Raw genomic sequence first — 19,075 nt, 5'->3', positions numbered from 1 at the left:
GAGAAAAGGACATCATTTGTTTGCAGAGATGGCAATTAATTAAATTATTTGTAACTAATCACATATCATCAATATTTACTGATAAAACCATTGGCATTTTGAATTGAATTAAACATGTCAGGGGCATGATTACAAGTATTATTATCATTGTGCATACTATAACTATTAGTCAAGACTATTTGTAATCAGTCATTTAAGTGTCACTTATAAGAATAGTTCACTCAAAAATGAAACGTTTGTCGTTCCAAACCTGAATGAGTTTCTTATGTTGAACATAAAAGATGATATTTTGAATAATGATAGTAATCGAACAGCTGATGGTCCCCATTGACTTCCATAGTATTTATTTCCTTACTATGGAAGTCAATGGGGAACAACAACTATTTGGTTCTTTAAAATTGTTAAGTGTTCAACATAAGAAAGAAACTTATACAGGTTTTGAATGACATGAGGGTGATTAAACAATGATACGATTTGAATTTTGGGGTGAACTATTCCTTTCAGTGCACTTACATATCCAAATACTTTTTAAATCCATATATAGGCTATTATTTCATCTGTTTACAGTGATATGCCTGTGTTGCGTTAAAACACAGGTGTCTAAATGATGATGTCTAGGGGCATAATTAGCTGTGAGATTCCAAGGCAAGCCACAGCTCCTAGAAGACCTCTTGAGGTAAATTCAGTTTATCATGGACTGGAACTCATATCTCCATGGCAGGGGTATCTCAAGGCTGTTAGTGAAGTCCTCAATAATAGTTCAGTCTCACAACAGTTTGTTGTTTTTCCCCTCCTCCTCCTCTCCTTTTCCTCTCCTTTCTCCCTTCTGCCATTTTGACTGGCTGACTCTTGTAAAGGGCTTTTCTCTAGTGGAACCCAGAACAAAAGCCTTCCAGTAACAACTCATCTACTGCGCTGAACTCTTTGGCAAGGCTCCAACACATTCACACGCTCTCCGGCAAATTGGACTCCTTCCAGAATCATTACACACGCACACTCATAGACGAACTGGGACTCTCTCTGGAATTAAAAAAAGAGCTTTGGAACTTCATACAATCAAGATATACGTGAGTGAGCACATAGCACTGGTTTTCATCCATTAAAGAACACTTATACACGAGCAGGGTGCCAATCCAGAGGCTCAATCTCACCATGAAACCACTTTTGAAGGTCTGTCCTGTAATCCCTCCAGAATCATAGAAGGGGGTGGGGGGGGGGGTAAAAAGTGCTGACAAGTAATTCAGTTGAGCCCTGGAGAGCACAACTCTCAGATAACTTGAAAAACCTGTATAGCAACCCTCTTACTGACACATACTGTATACATGTACACCCATGCACACACACTCACATCCTACCTAAAACAAAAATTCTTCTATTTATCAAATGTCCTAACTTGATTTAAACTGACCTCCGACACAAATGACACAATAGAAGCAGTGCACAGCGGTTGCAAGCCTGCTCATGTTGCATACGTCTTCACTTTGCTTTCTTTGCATCAAAAATGCTAACGTTTGTGCACCCACAGCAGTGACTAAGGCCATAATTTGCTGATTTAAATAGCAATCAGAAAAGGGAAGTAAGTTTATGTTCTATTTTTATTTGCAGACATACAGAAGTCTCGGTCAGATGATGAGACGAGTCGAAAAACCAACAGAGGTGTGCAGGATGTTTACTTTTAGGTTCTGCTCACAGGGTCTGAAATAACGGAATAATGTGTGTGTACTCTTAAGGTGTGGTTTTAAGTTGATGCTTTTTTTTTTTTTTACACTCTACATGTGTTTCAATGCATTAACGAATCTCCTCATTTATTTTTTGTTTAATAAAGATGGTTGGATGGATGTCTAGGACAGACAGGCACAGCTAGAAAGATAGGAAAGACACAGACAGACAGACAGACAGACAAAAGACAGCTAGGTTCTGTATCAGGTAGCCTATATACATTGTGTAAAAAGTAACTGGATCACATATTTCTGCTAACAATGCGTGTCTAGACAGACTGCTGAGCTTTGCATGTGGGTTGTATGAAATCTGGGTAAGGACCTTGTGCGCTCAATCTGCCTAACAACAGTGATTCATAATTCATTGAAGTGTAAAATGTGCCCACCGGGCTTTTAGTATTTTTTATTTGGGTATGTGTGCATATTTTAGTGTGTGTGCGAGTTGGTTCACTGTAAAATGCACAGACAGAGATGCTCATGAGGCTCTTTGTCCAACCCTTTCGCTCTCACAGTCTAGACATCCAGCGTCTGGAGATATAAGAGAGTTGATGTTTTCGCCCATGCCAGGTTGCCTTACATGTGTGTGTGTGTGTGTGTGTGCAGTAGGAGCTTTTTAGAGGGGATAGCTATTCACTGCGTGTAAGCTTAGCAGCTCAACAGACTTTCTGTACTTTTTGTGGCACACTTTAGGGACTCAAGCTAAATTCCTGGCCGTGCCAGAGGGAAGTGTTTTTAGAAGTACATGGGGCACTTTCAGGGCACAGTCGTGAAAGACAGATACAGAATTGTAGTTTTGGACAACACTCAAAGCCTGCTTTTCCCCCTCACCCTGGCTTTCCCTTTCTCTCTCATTTTCACTGTAAATCTACTTCCTTTGAAAACACTACAGCTTTCCAAGGTCTGTTTAGGTTGCTAGTGATACATCTAGTTAGAATAAGAACCACTAAATGAGACAGATTTAAGTTTGCATCCTTGTATATTTATATGTAGTGGTTTGGGCAAAGTTGGTTCAGAGGTTGTGTCATAGGAACCAGCCATTGTTGACGTCTTCTATGGAAACAAGATTCTTTTTACAGGATTAAAAGAGTATCTGTGGCCACGAAATGTAAATCTATTTGGCGTTACATTCAGAGAAGTTCCAAATGTTTGTCACCAATTTGAGACTAAACACTAATGCGTTTAGTGTCGTTAATGCGCAGACTGGATAGAAGAGGCCTCACAGTCTACTCCTCCCTCTGTCCTCTCCTTCACTCCCTCCCCCTCCGCCCTTTTCTCTAACTCTGAAAGAGAGACCTGGAGGACTGCCAGAGTACGCGACCGCACAGTACACACACACTAACACACCATGCAGCACAGCTCCACACTGACCTACATATGCTTCCACTGCGCTGATTGAGTGTCCCACTGAACCTTCCAGCCAATCACTGACAGGGGAGGAGTGCAAGTCAGCCAATAACGCTCCTCTTCCTCAGCACAAGCTCTCACAGTCTATACAATTTTAGAGTTAAAGCAAGAAAAAAAATACTCGCCAAGAATGGAAATTATGTGTGAATATATATGTTTTTCATCCTTTGCACATGATTTGCAGAACTCCTGAACCAGGGTCTGTGATGGGTTTTGTTTCTGTTAATGATGGTGTACCTGACTGATGTTAAATTTGCCTGTTCACTGCTGAGACGAAACCTCAGTGGACCATGAAGAAGGTAGTGTTGGCCAATCAAATATACACTGTGCATACCCTAACATGCACAAAGAAACACAAACTCCTGTATAAAATTACACGGACACACACATTCAACAAACACCAAACAGGGTCATCAGGAGGTCATATAATAGAGCAGTGATTCCTATATGGATACTTGAAAACATTTTGATTTGTTAAATATATATATATATTTCCAGTCCTTAAATTTATTGATTACAAAAATGAAAACATTTAATTTATTTAAAAGAAACAAACAAAAAAAAAAAACGATTCAGATTTTTTTTCAGTTACATTTTAATAAAAGTTTTTATGTTTTTGAAAAAAAAAAATTCAAAAGCTGCTTTTTTGAAAAAATCCAAAATCCAATAAAAACTAACTTATTTTAAAATATAATTTATTCATGTAATGACAAAGCTGAATTTTCAGCAGCCATTACTCCAGTCTTCAGTGTCACTAATGTGCTCAGGACAGGAACCATTTCTTATTATTGTAAAAGTTGAAAACACATGCTTAATTTTATTTATCTTTGTGGAAACAATGGTATTCCTTTCAGGATTATTTAACAAATAGAAAGTTAAAAGAACAGCATTTATTTGAAAATGTATTTTTTTGCAATAATATAAGTTTAGTTTTACCATTGATTAATTTGACCTTGTTGAAAAATTTTTTTTTTAAGGTATTTTAAGAAAAACTTCCCCAAACTTTTAAACCACAGAGCATTTTTGACAAAAATAGTTTTTAGTGTGTGTGAATTGTGTGTGCAAAATCAGACATCGTCATTCATTCATTCATTAGTAGGCAGGAGGCTGTCAGGATACATAAACCAAAAATGTTGGAAACTACTGTCATCCTAAAAGACTCATCCTGGTCAGCAACTTTTTTTCTATCTGCATGACTGTTTTTATCTGCCTTTACTCTTCCCCTGATTCTTTCCACCTTTTTCTTTTTCATGGTGCAATTTCTCTCTGAATTAAGCAATCTGGTGTGATGCATGGTGTGATAGTGAAGCTGATGTAACCACACAGCAGATTACACTATGATCCTTCGGTTAATCTCGGCTCGCTCTCTGTACGCACACACTCGATGTGAACATACACACACTGCACACTAAGTCAGCTCATATGACCAGCCACCTGACTAAGCCTCACACTGCACATCACACCACTGAGAAGTTGTCTTTACTAAGCATACTGTATACAACAAGTCAAAATAACACTAATATATTAACCGAGGGTTGAAAGCGTCTTCAGATGACTGCTGCAACTCAGCATAACACTACGTGTCAGAAAGCCTGGCCTTTGTGTTCTCCTGGAAAATCCTTGGACCCCGCTACACAGCTGCAGGAAGAGGGAAAAAAATAGAAGGTAGCAAAAAGCTGGGTGGAAGAAAAGGAAAAGTAAAATAAACAGGGAGAAGAAGTGGAGAGAGGAGAGACAGGAAAGGCACACTAACCCATATTTACCAAGCAGTACTGAGAGGGAAGAAAATCCGTTGGGAAAGGCAATGACTTTACCAATCATTTAGACCAATAAAACACACACTATCATATGTGGCCCTGATACTGCGAATGCTAACTCATGTCAGCGTCATATTCTCACTCGCATATGTGCAAATCAATCAGTCTAAAAGCCCTTTCAGTCGAGAGCTGATGTCATTCCCAGCTAGATCATCAGCAACCCTCTCCCACCGAACTAATCTCTATCTATTTGTCTGTCTCTATTTCTCCGTTTGCCTTTCCCTTTCTTTTTTAATGTAGCTTAATTGGAAAGAGTGCACAGTGTGGGTTGTGTACAACTTCACATTCATTTTAAGATACTGTACTTCACTTTACCGAAACCAGACCTCTTCAAAACTCACTGCTTTTTACACAACTGTTGTTGTACGTTCTCACTGCATCTAAGTACCACAAACAGTGGGGTTATTTTATTCTCTCTCAGACCTCTGGAAATAATGTTGAGATGGTAAACTACAAACACCCACAACATTCAGCTAGAAGCAAGCATAAGCCACTTGCATAAGCAACTGTATATCCAATGCCAGCGTTTAAGCCAATTAAGATCTTTTGATAATGAGATAATGAGCCATTTGTATTCAGACAACGTTGATACTGTATGTTTCCCTCAAGGTCTACACACAACACAGGACAGTGTAACCTCGCACCCCCACCCACCAGTTCACAGTAATCTGAGAGAAAAATAAGGAGGGAAACTCAGATAAAAAAAAAAAAAGAAGGAAGAGAGAAGGCAAGGGGCCCCTTTTTCTGGTACCCCATGTAACCCCTTATTGGGCCTCTACACAGAGAGAAATAAAAAGCAGAAGCAGAAAAGGACACTGTTTAACCGCAGGCACAGGCATGTTTAGTGGCTCCTTTCAGTGTTTATAATAAAAATTGTGTGTCTATAAATATATATATACAAACAGACAAATAGGCTGCAATGTGGGAGTTCACGCTACATTACAACATACGGTCACTCATGCGCACATGCTTTCATCCGCACATAAAAGAAAAGGCCTAGCTTTGAAGCATATGAGCAAGGAAATGCATGACTGTTCCCAGAAAGGGGTGTGTGTGTGTGTGTGTATGTGTGTGTGTGTATAGCCCCTTTCACACTGCACTTTGGACCCGGAAAATACCCGGAACATTGGCGGGTCGCCTTCTGTGTGAACGCAAACACGTCCCAAGATTGATTCCGGAATCGATCCCGGGTTGGGGACTTAATAACATTGCCGGGTTCAGTCCCGGAACGAGCTCTGTGTGAACAAAAGCCAGAACTAATGCCGTAAAGGGTGTGTCGTAGTGATGATGCACGTTATTGCGTGACTCTTTTACCAGGTGTTTTGAAGGCAGATCAACATTCGCGACAAAAAACATGTGCAAAATATAATGAAGCAGAGATCCGTTAGTTCCTCACTTTCCACGCCGACACCGAGATCGTTCGCCAGCTTAAGTGAAAGTTAAAGTGCCTAGCGTTTTCGACTTGTACATTACATATAACAGCCGGATGTCACGTGTCTTTACGGGACATTTATGGGATGTGTGTGAACGCACATACATTGTACGGGTAATCACTGTCAGTGTGAAAGGGGCAAAATCTAGTGACCCTGGAACAACTTCCGGGACACATTACCAGTCTATTTTCCGGTATTGCTGTGTGAAAGGGGCTAATGTATGTTCCCATTTGCTTGTGTGCATGTCAAAAGCATCAACACACACTACAGGAACAAACAAAAAAACAAGAATTAACTACTTAAAACCAAAGGGGGTGTCTTAGAGGGTATATGTATATAGCTACTACAGAATGTGTAAACTCTGTGAACCCTGCATGCTTGGTTTGTGTGATTCAGAAAGAGTACATTAAATGAGGAGCATGTTCACTCATTAAACCCTGTGATCCTCTATGCCATTCAAGCAAACTATCTCTATACACTACAGTTCAAAAGTTTGGGGTCAGTTATGTTTTTGGAGAGAAATCTGTTAAGCTCACCAAGGCTATTTGCCCTAGTAAAAAGTGAATTATTATTACAATTCAAAAATAACTGTTTTCTAGTTTTTTAAAACTATTCTGGTGAACAAAATCTTTAAGATTCTCCATAAAAGCTACACTAAACATCTGCTTGTCTGATTTCTTGTTGTCAATCACTGTGTCAAATTTCAAGCAGGCACTGTGAAACTTTTGTGAATGTGTAAATTCAAAATGATTAAATATAGAGTAAACCAAATGATTACGTTTTTATTTAATTCAATTAGTTTCTTCTACCATCTATAATGTGTATAATGCATTGGACCTACTGTATACTGACTAGGTTGAACCTTTTTTTATAGGGATTTTATTATAGGTAATGACTGGCATATGCAAAGAAAGAGAATTATTTTTGTCTGAGAATGTGCAATGCAAAGGAAGAACAAATGAGAGACAGACAAATAAAGACAAACAGTGAGAGCAGCGTGCAGTGATTGCAGTCTGAGTAAGACACACACAAGATGCCCACGAGCTGTGGAGCGATTTCATGCCCCCATAAACACTGCAGCACACATGGGAGTATAGAAAGAGATAGATAGTGGAGGAGGGCAGGCAGAGGTAAATTAGAAAAAAAAAGAGCAAATCTAACTAAAAATACAGACAGTGTTAGAAATTAGAACAGTTGCCTTCAAATATGTGGCAAAAGGCATGTGCCACATTGTGCCATAATGTTCCTGATATACTGCTTTCTTACTCTGGCTAAGCTGGCTGATAACAAACTGCTGATGTGTCCAGCAGCTGGAACCATTGCAGACTTTACTGCTAAGTCAGCACTTTGGCCCCATTCAGCTTGATCCACTGGCCTCCACTGACATCCATATATCCAGAACTGACCCCGGGGCAGGTTAAAGACAGGTGTGTAAAAACTGAAGGTGCAGTGAGAGATAAGCCTCCGCTGATAGTGTACCAGGCAATGGACTCTTAAAACAGATAATAGGCATATGTCAATGACCTCACCGCCTGGGGAACATCTGATTGGCCTGTTGTTTAGAACACACTGTATTGATAAGAGGTTCGTTTGGCGCTGTGTCACAAACTGTACTGTTATGATAACAGTTCTTGGAAAATACTTTGACTTCAATTTTTTGAGAAATTCAGTTTGAGAAACATTCAGACAAAGACACACTTAGTGAGCAATCCAAAGACCACAGTGACGTGGTAAAGATTTAAATGGAAAGTACCGTACAACAGCAGTTTTCCAATCCTAGAAAACCACTGTCCTGCATAGTTTAGCTTCATCTCCAGTTAAACACACTTCAAAAGTCTTTAGGATTGCTAGAAATCAGGTAGTTGTATTGAGACAAGAGCTAAACTACACGATGTTGGCCCTCCAGGAGCAAGACAAGATGCCCCTGACCTACAAGCCTTCATACATGCACAAAAGGTTTTATTTTAACCAATATTATATTAATTTTATTTTAATCTAGCTATACTACCTTTTTATTTAAGTTTATTATGCTTGCAGAGGAAGCATTTATTTGATCTTTTACTAGAAACTGTAATATTGTAAAATATTATTACAATTTAAAATAACCGTTTTCTATTTTAATATATTTTATAATGTAATTTATTCCTGTGATGGTAATGCTGAATTGATAGCAGCCATTTCTCTGTCACACGATCCTTAAGAAATCATTTAAATATTGATCAATGCTTAAAACTGTGGAAACTTTTTATTTTATCAGCATTTATTTGCAAACATAATTATTTGTATGTTTGATATAAAACAATGCGTTCTAGTTTATACTCTTTTGGTTGTTGCTGTTAGGATTCAATGTGAATATAAATAAATAATCCAACTGATGGCCATCCAAACCTGTAGCTTTGTAAAGTTTCCTAGATTTTTGTCTAGGTGTGTACTTATTGGGCCCATAAAAATGTTGTCCTGGGTTCCACTGATTTAGGTTGTGAGGTTATGGCTCTGTCAGATACACAAGCCATCATAAATTTGACTACCAAATTCACAACGTCCATGTGGCCGCTGGGGTGATATGTCACAGAAAATAAATTTGCTTAGTCAAGAAGGATCTGAAAGGCTTACATCATCGCAGACCCATATTAAAACACCTGCTCCACAATCAAAGCCACACTCAGTCTACCATAATCTGGGTTAATCAATCCAATCTTTTGTCTAATCAAAAGTCGACATGCGCACACCTATGTATGAGCACCAAAATAGACCCCCTGCGTCACCACAATCAGGCTAATAATTGCCCACTCCTGCCTGACAATGTTTCTCTGTTACCTCTCAAATGGCACATGCATAAGAATGTCACTGAGGATTCATTTCCCGAAAACTGTAATTGCTCTCTGTTCACTGTAATAAACACTCTACAGAGCTGCATCTCTCATTACTGCCGGCATTGTCTGGCCAAAAGCTCCTGACATAGAAATCTAGCTTTATTGTACTCAATTAAAGTTTAAACGAGAACTATTTATCTGCACCATGACGGGCAGACATACGTAATTGGAAATGACAGATCGGGAACAAAACAAGTTATTTCAAAAGCCTCAGGTCAGAGCTTTACGACATTAGTGCCATGGAAAAGGCGGGAAGAAGCAAAGGCTAAACTAGAAATACTGTACATTCAAATGTCTTAACCACAGCATATCTGCTTCTGACGTGCCGCTGTAGATTCTGTCCCATCAGGAAGTTGGTGTTTTAATCAAATGTTTTCGAATATGAAAATGTTTGATAGGTGAGGGGGTAAAGTGCAAACGAATTAAAGCAAGTAGTTTTACAGTTTATGGCCCTTGGTAAAATGAAATCAACTGAAAATTGCTTACTTCCGTGTTCCAAAACATCTACATGACCCTCACTTCAAGACCTCTCACACGCCTAAGCATGAGCAGACATGTATAAAAGCACCAATCATGAACATTAACATTGAAAACAGTGACTTTACATGAGATAACATTCATAGCCACAGCAACATGTCTGCACAAACCTCCTTTACATTTTCTCTTTTTTCAAATTAAAATTCACCTAATGTATTTTTTAATTTTTATTATAGATCTAATTGTGCACAGTTCACCTGTGCGTGTTCCATTTTTTGAAAAAAAATGTTGCTTGTTTGTTTTTTAGTGACGTATGCAAGTTGCCGCCCTACATTTTTTAAATTTTCACAATCCATTACACCCTGATGTATGTCACAATACGGAAGAAAAGATCTGTCACTAATTCCATTTCATCGAGTTAAGATACAGATATTATACATAGCACTTATAGGAGTGCAGTTTTGCACGTACAGTATAATGGTAATATATAATATTGATGTTGTATTTGTTTATCCCACCCTCTTGACAATAAACAGATTACAAGAAAATAGCCCACCTACATCCTGGAAACGTCCAGAATACAGACCCCCAGGAGGGTGACCAGACCACTTTCATCATAGTGACTGAAAGATTTCAATTGGGCCTAGCGTGGCAGCTCAGCATATTAAGTGTTCCATGAACAAGAATTGTGCAACACATTATAGTATAGTAGCTTGTTCTTTTTAAGTTACATAATCTGATTATATTTCAGATGTGAGATAAACAGCAGGGTTACGCAAGGTAATAAGGATAGAGACAAGTGTGTGGCCGACACACGATTACAAGATTAAAAGCAGTGATCTGGCAAATGTGCAAATGTGTGTGAGAGACCCTCTAGAGGTGTCTCTAAAAAATTGATAAAATGGCCCAAATTAATGCTTGAAGCACTGAATAATTTAAAGGCTTCAGAGTAGAGTACATTATTTGGCACTAGAGGAATTATCTGTCTCTGCAGAAGCTCATTGTGAAGAAAAAAAAACGATAAATCAATAAAATCTCATCACTTGTACACCTGCAAAGGAAACCTTTTCAAACACAGTCTGGACTTTATTCACATTCAACGCGATTGTATAACCAGATCATTAAATAAACACACAGCACACTCATTGCAGGGAGTAGGGTGCTGTAATGTCATCTATGCTTCAACAGTCACTCCCTCTCTCTCTCTCTCTCTCTCTTTCCTGCAGTCACAACAGTATGTTCAACAGAAACAAAGAAAACGCCTTTATGTGATCACATCATCAAACCCCTCTCATTAAAGCAGAGTGACCAAGTGACCTTTTAGCCTTAGTGATGCAGCCTGTCACTTTTGCACATGTACTTGGCCATTCCAGCCTTCTGTGTTTGGATAAGACATCTTAGGACTACTTATCTTTCGATGCTCTTTTGGTATCTTAATTTAACTTATTTTTTTCACTTTTATTCCTAATTAACATGGAAACCAGCTTTTCTTGTAGATTTTGCAAAAATTCTGGTAAAATGCAAATGTTGACAATACCGGAAATACTTCATAGGGGCTCAATGCTTATGTTTTCATCCTTCTAGTGTCAGTTTTTCCAAGTATCAAGTATCTATCCATCAACACAAGGTTTTTGTGAAGTGGTTTTATCAGAATGTTGAGATATTCTGAATAGGTTAAAAAAAAGTATATATATATATAACATTTGCATGAATGGTTTATAATAGAAAAATTTCCATTCCATGCAAACTTCAGCTTTGGCATATAAATTCAGTGTCAATTCTTTAAATGATGCAAAAGGTGTTAGCATGTGTGTGCATACATGTATCATGCATTGAGTATAGCTAGTTTTACTTAAATGCTAATTGCAGGATTGTTTATCTGAGGTTGTGTTACTGGCACCCACACTCCATACACACAGATCTGCTCCAAGTTGTCAGATGTTTGCTGGAATATGTGTCGTAATTAAAGCTCAAGGTGACACAGTAGCAAAATACAGTGGAAGACGTTTAGACGTTTTTCCACATATCAGAAATGGCAGCAGGCACTGAACTACTGGTTGTAATAGAGACCAGAGGGAGGTGTTTTTATTTGTGTGTACTCATGCTAGAATTGTGGTTATAATAGTATTTCATCATAAAACATATCTGACTGACAGGTAATGTTTTGCATAGCAGTTTGAGAAATATGATCGTGCACACACACAGTCCTGAATGCAAGAGGAGTCAAAGTGTAAACAGTTTCAAGCTGAGCTAGAGTCCACATAGTTTGCCGTTGCCACAGACCCTGCAGTAACTCTCCTTTCACTATTATAATTCATGGCTATTTACGGCCAATGGGACAGGCGAGCTGGGCCTCCTGCCGCAAACTCAGCCCTTGACCTTGAACTCACTACCCCACCATAGACCCCATCCCCCAACTCGCCTTGGCTCAGTAAGTGAAAGGCCCATATGTCTTGTGCTGGCTCCTGCCCATGGCCATGACATTCCCTTTGAAGGCAGTCCTGCCTGCTGACTGCTAAGGAGAAGCTTGCACCATTTTGAGTTGTTACGCAATTCCTAATGCCATTCAACACCTACATAAACAGTCTGGGCAGCTTCTAGAGTGGGTACAGTTACCGTGCCAAGTTTTATGTAAGCCGTGCTGCGTGGATATGAACATAAAGGCATTTGGATGCATGGACATTTATTGGGCTTGGCTAGGAGGATATATTATTTATGGATTTTAAACATTATCACAAGACAAAGTCCAAGTAAACTTGAACAAATCCTTTTGCTACACAAATTTTCCATACTGATCATGCCTAATTTGCCAGCATAATAATAAACATTTTTATGCTGGCATCCAAATAGTTTGTTTATGGGAGATTTCACCGCACTAAAGAGTCTGTTGAGTCATGTGCACGCGAACCCTCAAAACCTTTCCAGTTTTCTGTGCGTGAGTAAGTGTGGCAAAACATGCCAGAACATGTGTTTCTGGTTGTGATGCAGAATGAGATCACGCACGGAATAATAGAGACACTTGCGCACCTTATGACACGCAATCTCTAGCGCAGTGATTTCTGCTTTGACATGACATGAGGTTGAGTAAATGATGACAGAATGTCCCTTCATACTTGATTAAACTCATCAGCTTATTAGTAGAGACATCCAGAATGTCTAGTGTCTGGTGACCTTCAGGAACACAGTTGGGAGGCACTGTTTTAGTGAAGTGCTTACCTTCCAACCAGCTGAGCTGTTGCTGTCGCCTTTGTCTTTAAAGTATGGGACACTTCTGACCATCCAGTCGTAGATCTGGGACAATGTCAGTCTCTTGTCTGGGGTGCTCTCAATGGCTTTTGTGATGAGGTCTGCATAGGACAGGTTGCCCCATGCGTTCCTCCTTGAAGATGACTTCCGGGGAGTTTGCTGTTGGCTGCCCTGACCGCTCTCCTCCAGACTTGCCGTGGATGCAGAAGTGGGGTGAGAAGAAAGCGGGGAGCCTGTGTTCTCCTGACCGCTAGTGGCATGCAGTTCCTCAGCCAGGCTTGGGCTGCCATTATCCTCTCCTTCACCCATGCTGTTGCCATTGATTGCCATTGCATTGTCATCCTCGTCATCCTCTTCCTCTGGGATTATGTCAGTGTCATTGGATGCAGGCTTCCCTGAGCTGGACTCTGGCAGTGGCCAAGTGCATGATCTCGGCCGTTTCTGTGGCTCAAAATCTGGATCGATGGCTACGTCCAGAGAGGACAGTGGCTCCAGGGTTGTCTCTGCCATCACCTCTACCAGCCTTCTCTGATGCTCCTCTGTACTGTCTTGGTCAAAGTTAAATAGTCAGTGTGAAGCGGCCACAGTCGCATTCCATGAATGCACCTCTACTCTAAATGGTGCTTAAATACTTCGACTAGTGCAAATCTTAATGATAATTAACACCCCTCCCTGTGTTTCAGAAAGACAAAAATACAATATACAATTTATAAATATAAAATACATATGACATAAAATATATCAATCATTTATATACAACCGTGCATTATATACAGAGAGATTATTATTATTATTATTATACTTTAATTTGAACATTTTGCCATCAAAATAAAATTTTAAGATACGGTCTCAAAAACTGTTCAACGTACAATTAAACGTATTCTTTTTCGGTGTATCTGATGATCCAATGAAAATTAAACGCTTCTGGAAATGTAGGGTGCGCGCGCACGCGAATGCATTGGTCCGCGCACCACTCGCGTGAAGATATAAACAAAGATTAGCGTTTATACTGTACGCAAAGTGCTCCACTTTCATTTCAATTTAACACTTGTCTGATTACACGTATTCTTGCTCGTTACACTTTCGTGATGACACACTCTGACTCATATTAGGATTATTCGTGTCCCACTCGAGATGACCGCGCGAATGAGATATTTAAAACCACTGCTATTGTGAAAGTGAACTATTTAGGACACAGATGTATTGCTATTCCATAACAATATTCAATATCATTAATATGATAGTTGGCTGGATTCCGAACAACAGCCTGAATGCAAAAGGAGGACCAATAAGAATTACATAATTCATGTGCGTCTACAAGTATTTTCAATATTTTCAACGTTTTCGGAGCCTAATAAACACAATACCAAACAAAATATCAGTAAATGACTTAAGTAAACTGCGTATGAAATGAAATGAGTCAAATTAGTATTCAATAATAGTAGAATGCATATAATAGTAGAATGCAACATGCAATACCTCAACACGCAGCATTCAGCCAGAGCTCTGTATCTTCTCTGTGTCGCACTCCAGTCACTTGGTGCACTGATGTAATACAACTGTATCTCTCCACCGCACTTTCGCCAGTAGCCACGGACAAAGCGCCACGACGTAACTGCACACTAGCACCACAAGCAGCAAGTCACTGCAGTCACAAAATAACTGAACTGTCAGAAAGGGCAAGAATCAAAACGCCGTTATGTCAGATCAAGACAACTACAACAACGAGGACAGAACTACGCGTGCTCGTATACTGCACTGATCATTTTGCATTATTTGCCAGTCTGACCCGATGTCTCTTCGCATTCCGAAGTCTCTTTAACAATTAAAGGTAGAGGCGTAACTATCGCTAAATCTAAGTTACAACGCAATCTTGTCAGAGCGCGCGCCAGTGCCTCGATGTCACGAACGGTACATTGAGGACAATTCCCATCCAGAATGTCCTTTCTGTGTCTTCACCTATCTGTCTACCTAGCTATCTATCTAAAGGCACAGGAGGACTATCTACTCCAATCGCCTGTCAGCACTCAAGCGAGCTCAATTTAGGACTGAGTGACTGGAGGAGAGCGAGAAGAGAGCGCAGCCTCTATTGCTGACAGGGACCTGCCCACTAGATTACACTCATGGGATCGCCTCTTAAAGGGACAGTGTTCCCCATCACAGCTGCCAACAGGCGAGAATACATGTTCAGACAAGTCACTCAAAGCACTGAGAGCCCCTATCACTTAGTTAATCGGATTTCCAAATATAGATTTAGTTGCTAGAAATTGTAGTTCAGACACGCAAACAACATTATCTCGGCATATTATCTGGAATGTGGTATAGATTAGAGACAACATTTTCAGGTAACCAGAATTAGCCAATAGTAAAGTATTAAGAGAGTTAAATGTGACAAATTTGTTATAATCAGATGCCTGTTAAATAGCCTAACATCTTAAAGGAATAGTTAATCAAAATGTTTGTCATTTTCTCCACTTTTCCAGTGCAGTATTGTCTTCTTTTTGAAACATGTCTGTATGGTGGTTTGAAATGATGTTGGAAATGCATGTTCCAGATATTATTTTTATTTATTTATTTGACCTCAAAAGTCATAACTGGATCTTCCTGGGAAACAACACACTTCTCTCGAGTAAATTAGGCGGGTTTTCTCCAATAATTTAAGTCTGCTTAAACTTGCCTGTAAAAACCCATTAGTCCTTCCCTATTTTTTGAGTGCAGTGGCGAGTTCTCAAAATCAAATCAACAAGCGACATGTTATGTCACAATAAAGAAGATAAATTTAGTTGTTATTGTGGTTTTAAATGCCTAAGTTCTAGAAAATGGAGAAATAATAGAACCACAAAAGTGGCCCATATATGACTGGTAACCAAATGTTTTTTGTTGTTGTTGTTGTTGTTTGTTTGTTTTTTTGGTGAAGAACAGCAAAATTGCAAAATTGAAGTAAAATAATTTTCACATTATAGTACAGAATCAGTGGAGTTTGTCATCCATTGTGTGAAACATCCAAATTCAACGCTTAAAGGGGTCATATGATGCTGCTAAAAATAACGTTATTTTGCGTAGTTGGTGTAATGAAATGTGTTTAAGGTTAAAAACATTATTTTCCACATATGGTTTGCAGAAACCACATGTGATGACCCAGGCTGGACTCCACTTCGTCCACGGTGAAAGCCGATTCATCAATCCACAGTGCAAAGTTGATGTATTTCCTCAACATCTGGACTCCACTTCGTCCACGGTGAAAGCCGATTCATCAATCCACAGTGCAAAGTTGATGTATTTCCTCAACAATCACCATGGACCAGCTTCAAGCATGACAAAGTGGATATCATCCTCTTTTGGAAGGCCAAACAAAGTAGTTTCGCTTTCACAACCAAACAAACAGCGTCTATACGACATGATGGCGGCAGCAACAATAATATTACAACGAGAGGGCAGCGTTATGCAAATCTTCAGACATAGTGACATAGAGATGTGGGGGCGTGTTTGAATGAGCCATTTTAGGGGTGTGTGGTTGACTGTTAATTTATAAAATTATAAAAATTAATCTCTTTGGATTTGAGACTTTAGTCTTTGCAACTTATGTTTCAGTACTATGACAAAAGCAGAGCTCAGTTTCAAAATTGTGTTTTCACAGAACAGACTGCAATGAGAGACTGCATTTATTTATCTATTTTGTGTCTTGGATCTTGGCATTTAAAATTATTTTGCGGTTTCAGTGGATGTAAAGTTGCCCATTACGCCCCAAGAAAGAAAATGATTGTAAATAACATTTTGATTTTAATGGAACCATTTATTTTAATAAATAACAATGAAAATATTTGGTATTTAAAAGAAAAAAAAAAGTTATATTAAAAGAAAATTGCTCTTGTTTTACTTGCTCTAGGGCCACTGACAAATGTTGAGGCATGTCTTGTATTTGCCTTTCACTGGCCCTTTAATCCCAGCGTGAAGTCATTATTCACGACACGCCCCCTGCTGCCAGCCTCGTTTTATCCAAACACATGACGTAATTCATAATCAATAAATGTACTCTGTCGTAGCGCTTCTCGAGTACGACGACGTCTTATCAAAACACGAGCACGCCTTGGTTCCCGCAGAGATGCGTATTTTCTCGGGCGCGGCGAAAACGACGATCTTTGTAAAGGAATGCGCTCTTCTTCCACATGCATTACTCGAGATACAAGATGACATTTATGCAGGTTCACAGTCGGAAATACCTATATATATATATATATATATATATATATATTACATATTTTCACGATTTGTGGTGCTATTCTTTGTTACTATTACATGGCCAAGTATCACTGAAGACTGTTTTCTTATTCAGCCACTAAAGATAACCGTTTGCTCCTCCATTCACTCCTTATCTTTTTCAAATCAGCCCTCCCCCTTCCGTCTTCCTTTCCTTTGTTCCTAACCCTGCATGGATGGAAAGTCTGCAGGTGACCTCTACAATAACCATGTAGACACTAGCTCTGGTCAATGCCTAAAACTCAGTACCTGAGACACAACGTTTGCGATAATGTCACTGTTGATTAAATATATTGTCATGTGGAAGCTGACAATAGATATGATGTGTCGGGTCAAGGTCTTTTGTGGGACTTGGATTTATTATATTTGTTTTTCTTTAGCCTCTGGTAATAGATGTATCGTTTGTAGGGTGCAGATTTGTTTGTAGGGGAGGGTGTCTAGTTCTCTCTGGGAGGAACAGATAGGGGCCTGTAGTGTGCTTTGCTTGTGTCATGTAAAAACAATAACACGTAGCACGTGGGTGTGAATAAGCAGCAGAACTATCTTCTACTGCCACCTTCAGGCCAAAATGAGACATTACAGAAACTAGACCCCTTTAAATGTTATGATTTTAAAGAAATTTGTTTAATAACTGTTCTTAGAGGTTATGCTAATCATGGTTGATCAAAACAAAATAAAGTGTAATGAAATAAAGTAAAATAAAGTCAAGTTAAATAAAATAATAAAGTAACATAAAATAAAATGTTTGTGGATATTCATCAACATTACCACAACCTGTTTAATGGTTTATCATAAACATGTTAATAATTTAGGAATGGAAGCCCATTTCCACCACATTAAAAAAAAAACAAAAAACGCTTTGGTAAATCATGATAATTTATGATTTTAACTTATAAGTATTACTTTATGTAAATTATTACGTTGGTTTTAATAGCAATTATTACTACTTATATAAATATGCTTTGATATTTAAGGAAGCATAACTGCATAAATTCACATTAGACATAAATATAAATATATTTCCTCTCCCACAGTAAGAGTGTATTTCAAAGTACATAATGTACTAAATACAACAGAACACACGATCCACTAGAGGGTGCTAGAAATCATCTTATTTGGCAACATATGCATTGTCCTCCTGAAGTCCATGATGTTTTGTTTTACATATTAATGGTGATGTGAGCATAAGGACAATTCCACTTGCTTTTAAAGTAATACGATGAGGCTTAGATGTTTTTGCTAATGGAAATGTACAATCCCAAATGTTTTTGGAAGTGATAAAGACTCTCCTGTCGACTCTATTAAGAAGGATTTGGTTGCTGCAAGGGAGTTTCGGTTCATGCTCGACTCCGATCCCCACTTAGCCAGTACTGTTCTGTCTGCATCTCTGTAAGGCGGGATATTGTCCTCTGGAAGGCAAAGACCTCTTCATCTGCTGTGAACAATGTCAGCCGCTCACTGGCCTCCTGAGCAAAATAAATGAAGTTCTGATGAACGATTACAAAGATGTCTTTCTACAGGAATTAGCAAATTCAACCAAGGCTCATTAAAATAAACCAAAGAGATTTTATCTATACATGACTAGGTATATTTACATGCATGCAACGTTAATGTGTGCTCTCAGTTTATGTATAGTATCATAGTTATAATGGAATGCAAATAGGTGGCACTTTTAGGGTGTTATTACATCGGTCAGGCCGAGTTCATCTATCATTAGGCGATCTCTTGCTTCCCCTCCAGTCATCGGTCCCTGATCAAGGAGGCGGTGTAATGGTGCATCAGCCAATATCGCCACTCTAACCTGAGAGTTTAAACACATAATTGAACCATGTCGATATGTTGGTGATGCT

The 19,075-nt window shown here is 39.0% G+C and overlaps 2 protein-coding genes across 4 annotated transcripts in view; both read right to left on the bottom strand.

The window, feature by feature from the left end:
- foxo3b (forkhead box O3b) overlaps positions 1-15,049 on the bottom strand; it is a 32,459-nt gene extending 17,410 nt beyond the window's left edge. Inside the window, exons 1-2 of one of the 3 annotated variants that reach the window (XM_052585603.1) lie at positions 14,448-15,049; positions 12,939-13,640 (exon numbers count right to left, since the gene is read on the bottom strand). In XM_052585603.1, the coding sequence (XP_052441563.1) occupies positions 12,939-13,478 (540 nt within the window). In that variant the 5' untranslated portion in view covers positions 13,479-13,640; positions 14,448-15,049. The remainder of the gene's footprint in view (positions 1-12,938; positions 13,641-14,447) is intronic. The other 2 variants (XM_052585604.1, XM_052585605.1) reach the window with 2 other exon arrangements.
- Positions 15,050-18,234: 3,185 nt separating this feature from the next.
- afg1lb (AFG1 like ATPase b) overlaps positions 18,235-19,075 on the bottom strand; it is a 29,017-nt gene continuing 28,176 nt past the window's right edge. Inside the window, exons 12-13 of the mRNA XM_052585606.1 lie at positions 18,913-19,026; positions 18,235-18,691 (exon numbers count right to left, since the gene is read on the bottom strand). Of these exons, the coding sequence (XP_052441566.1) occupies positions 18,563-18,691; positions 18,913-19,026 (243 nt within the window). The 3' untranslated portion in view covers positions 18,235-18,562. The remainder of the gene's footprint in view (positions 18,692-18,912; positions 19,027-19,075) is intronic.

Source organism: Carassius gibelio, chromosome B20, assembly GCF_023724105.1.
Source record: "Carassius gibelio isolate Cgi1373 ecotype wild population from Czech Republic chromosome B20, carGib1.2-hapl.c, whole genome shotgun sequence".
Classification (NCBI taxonomy): Eukaryota; Metazoa; Chordata; class Actinopteri; order Cypriniformes; family Cyprinidae; genus Carassius; species Carassius gibelio.
The sequence above is the reverse complement of the archived record's forward strand: the minus strand, read 5'-3'. Positions and strand labels throughout refer to the sequence as shown.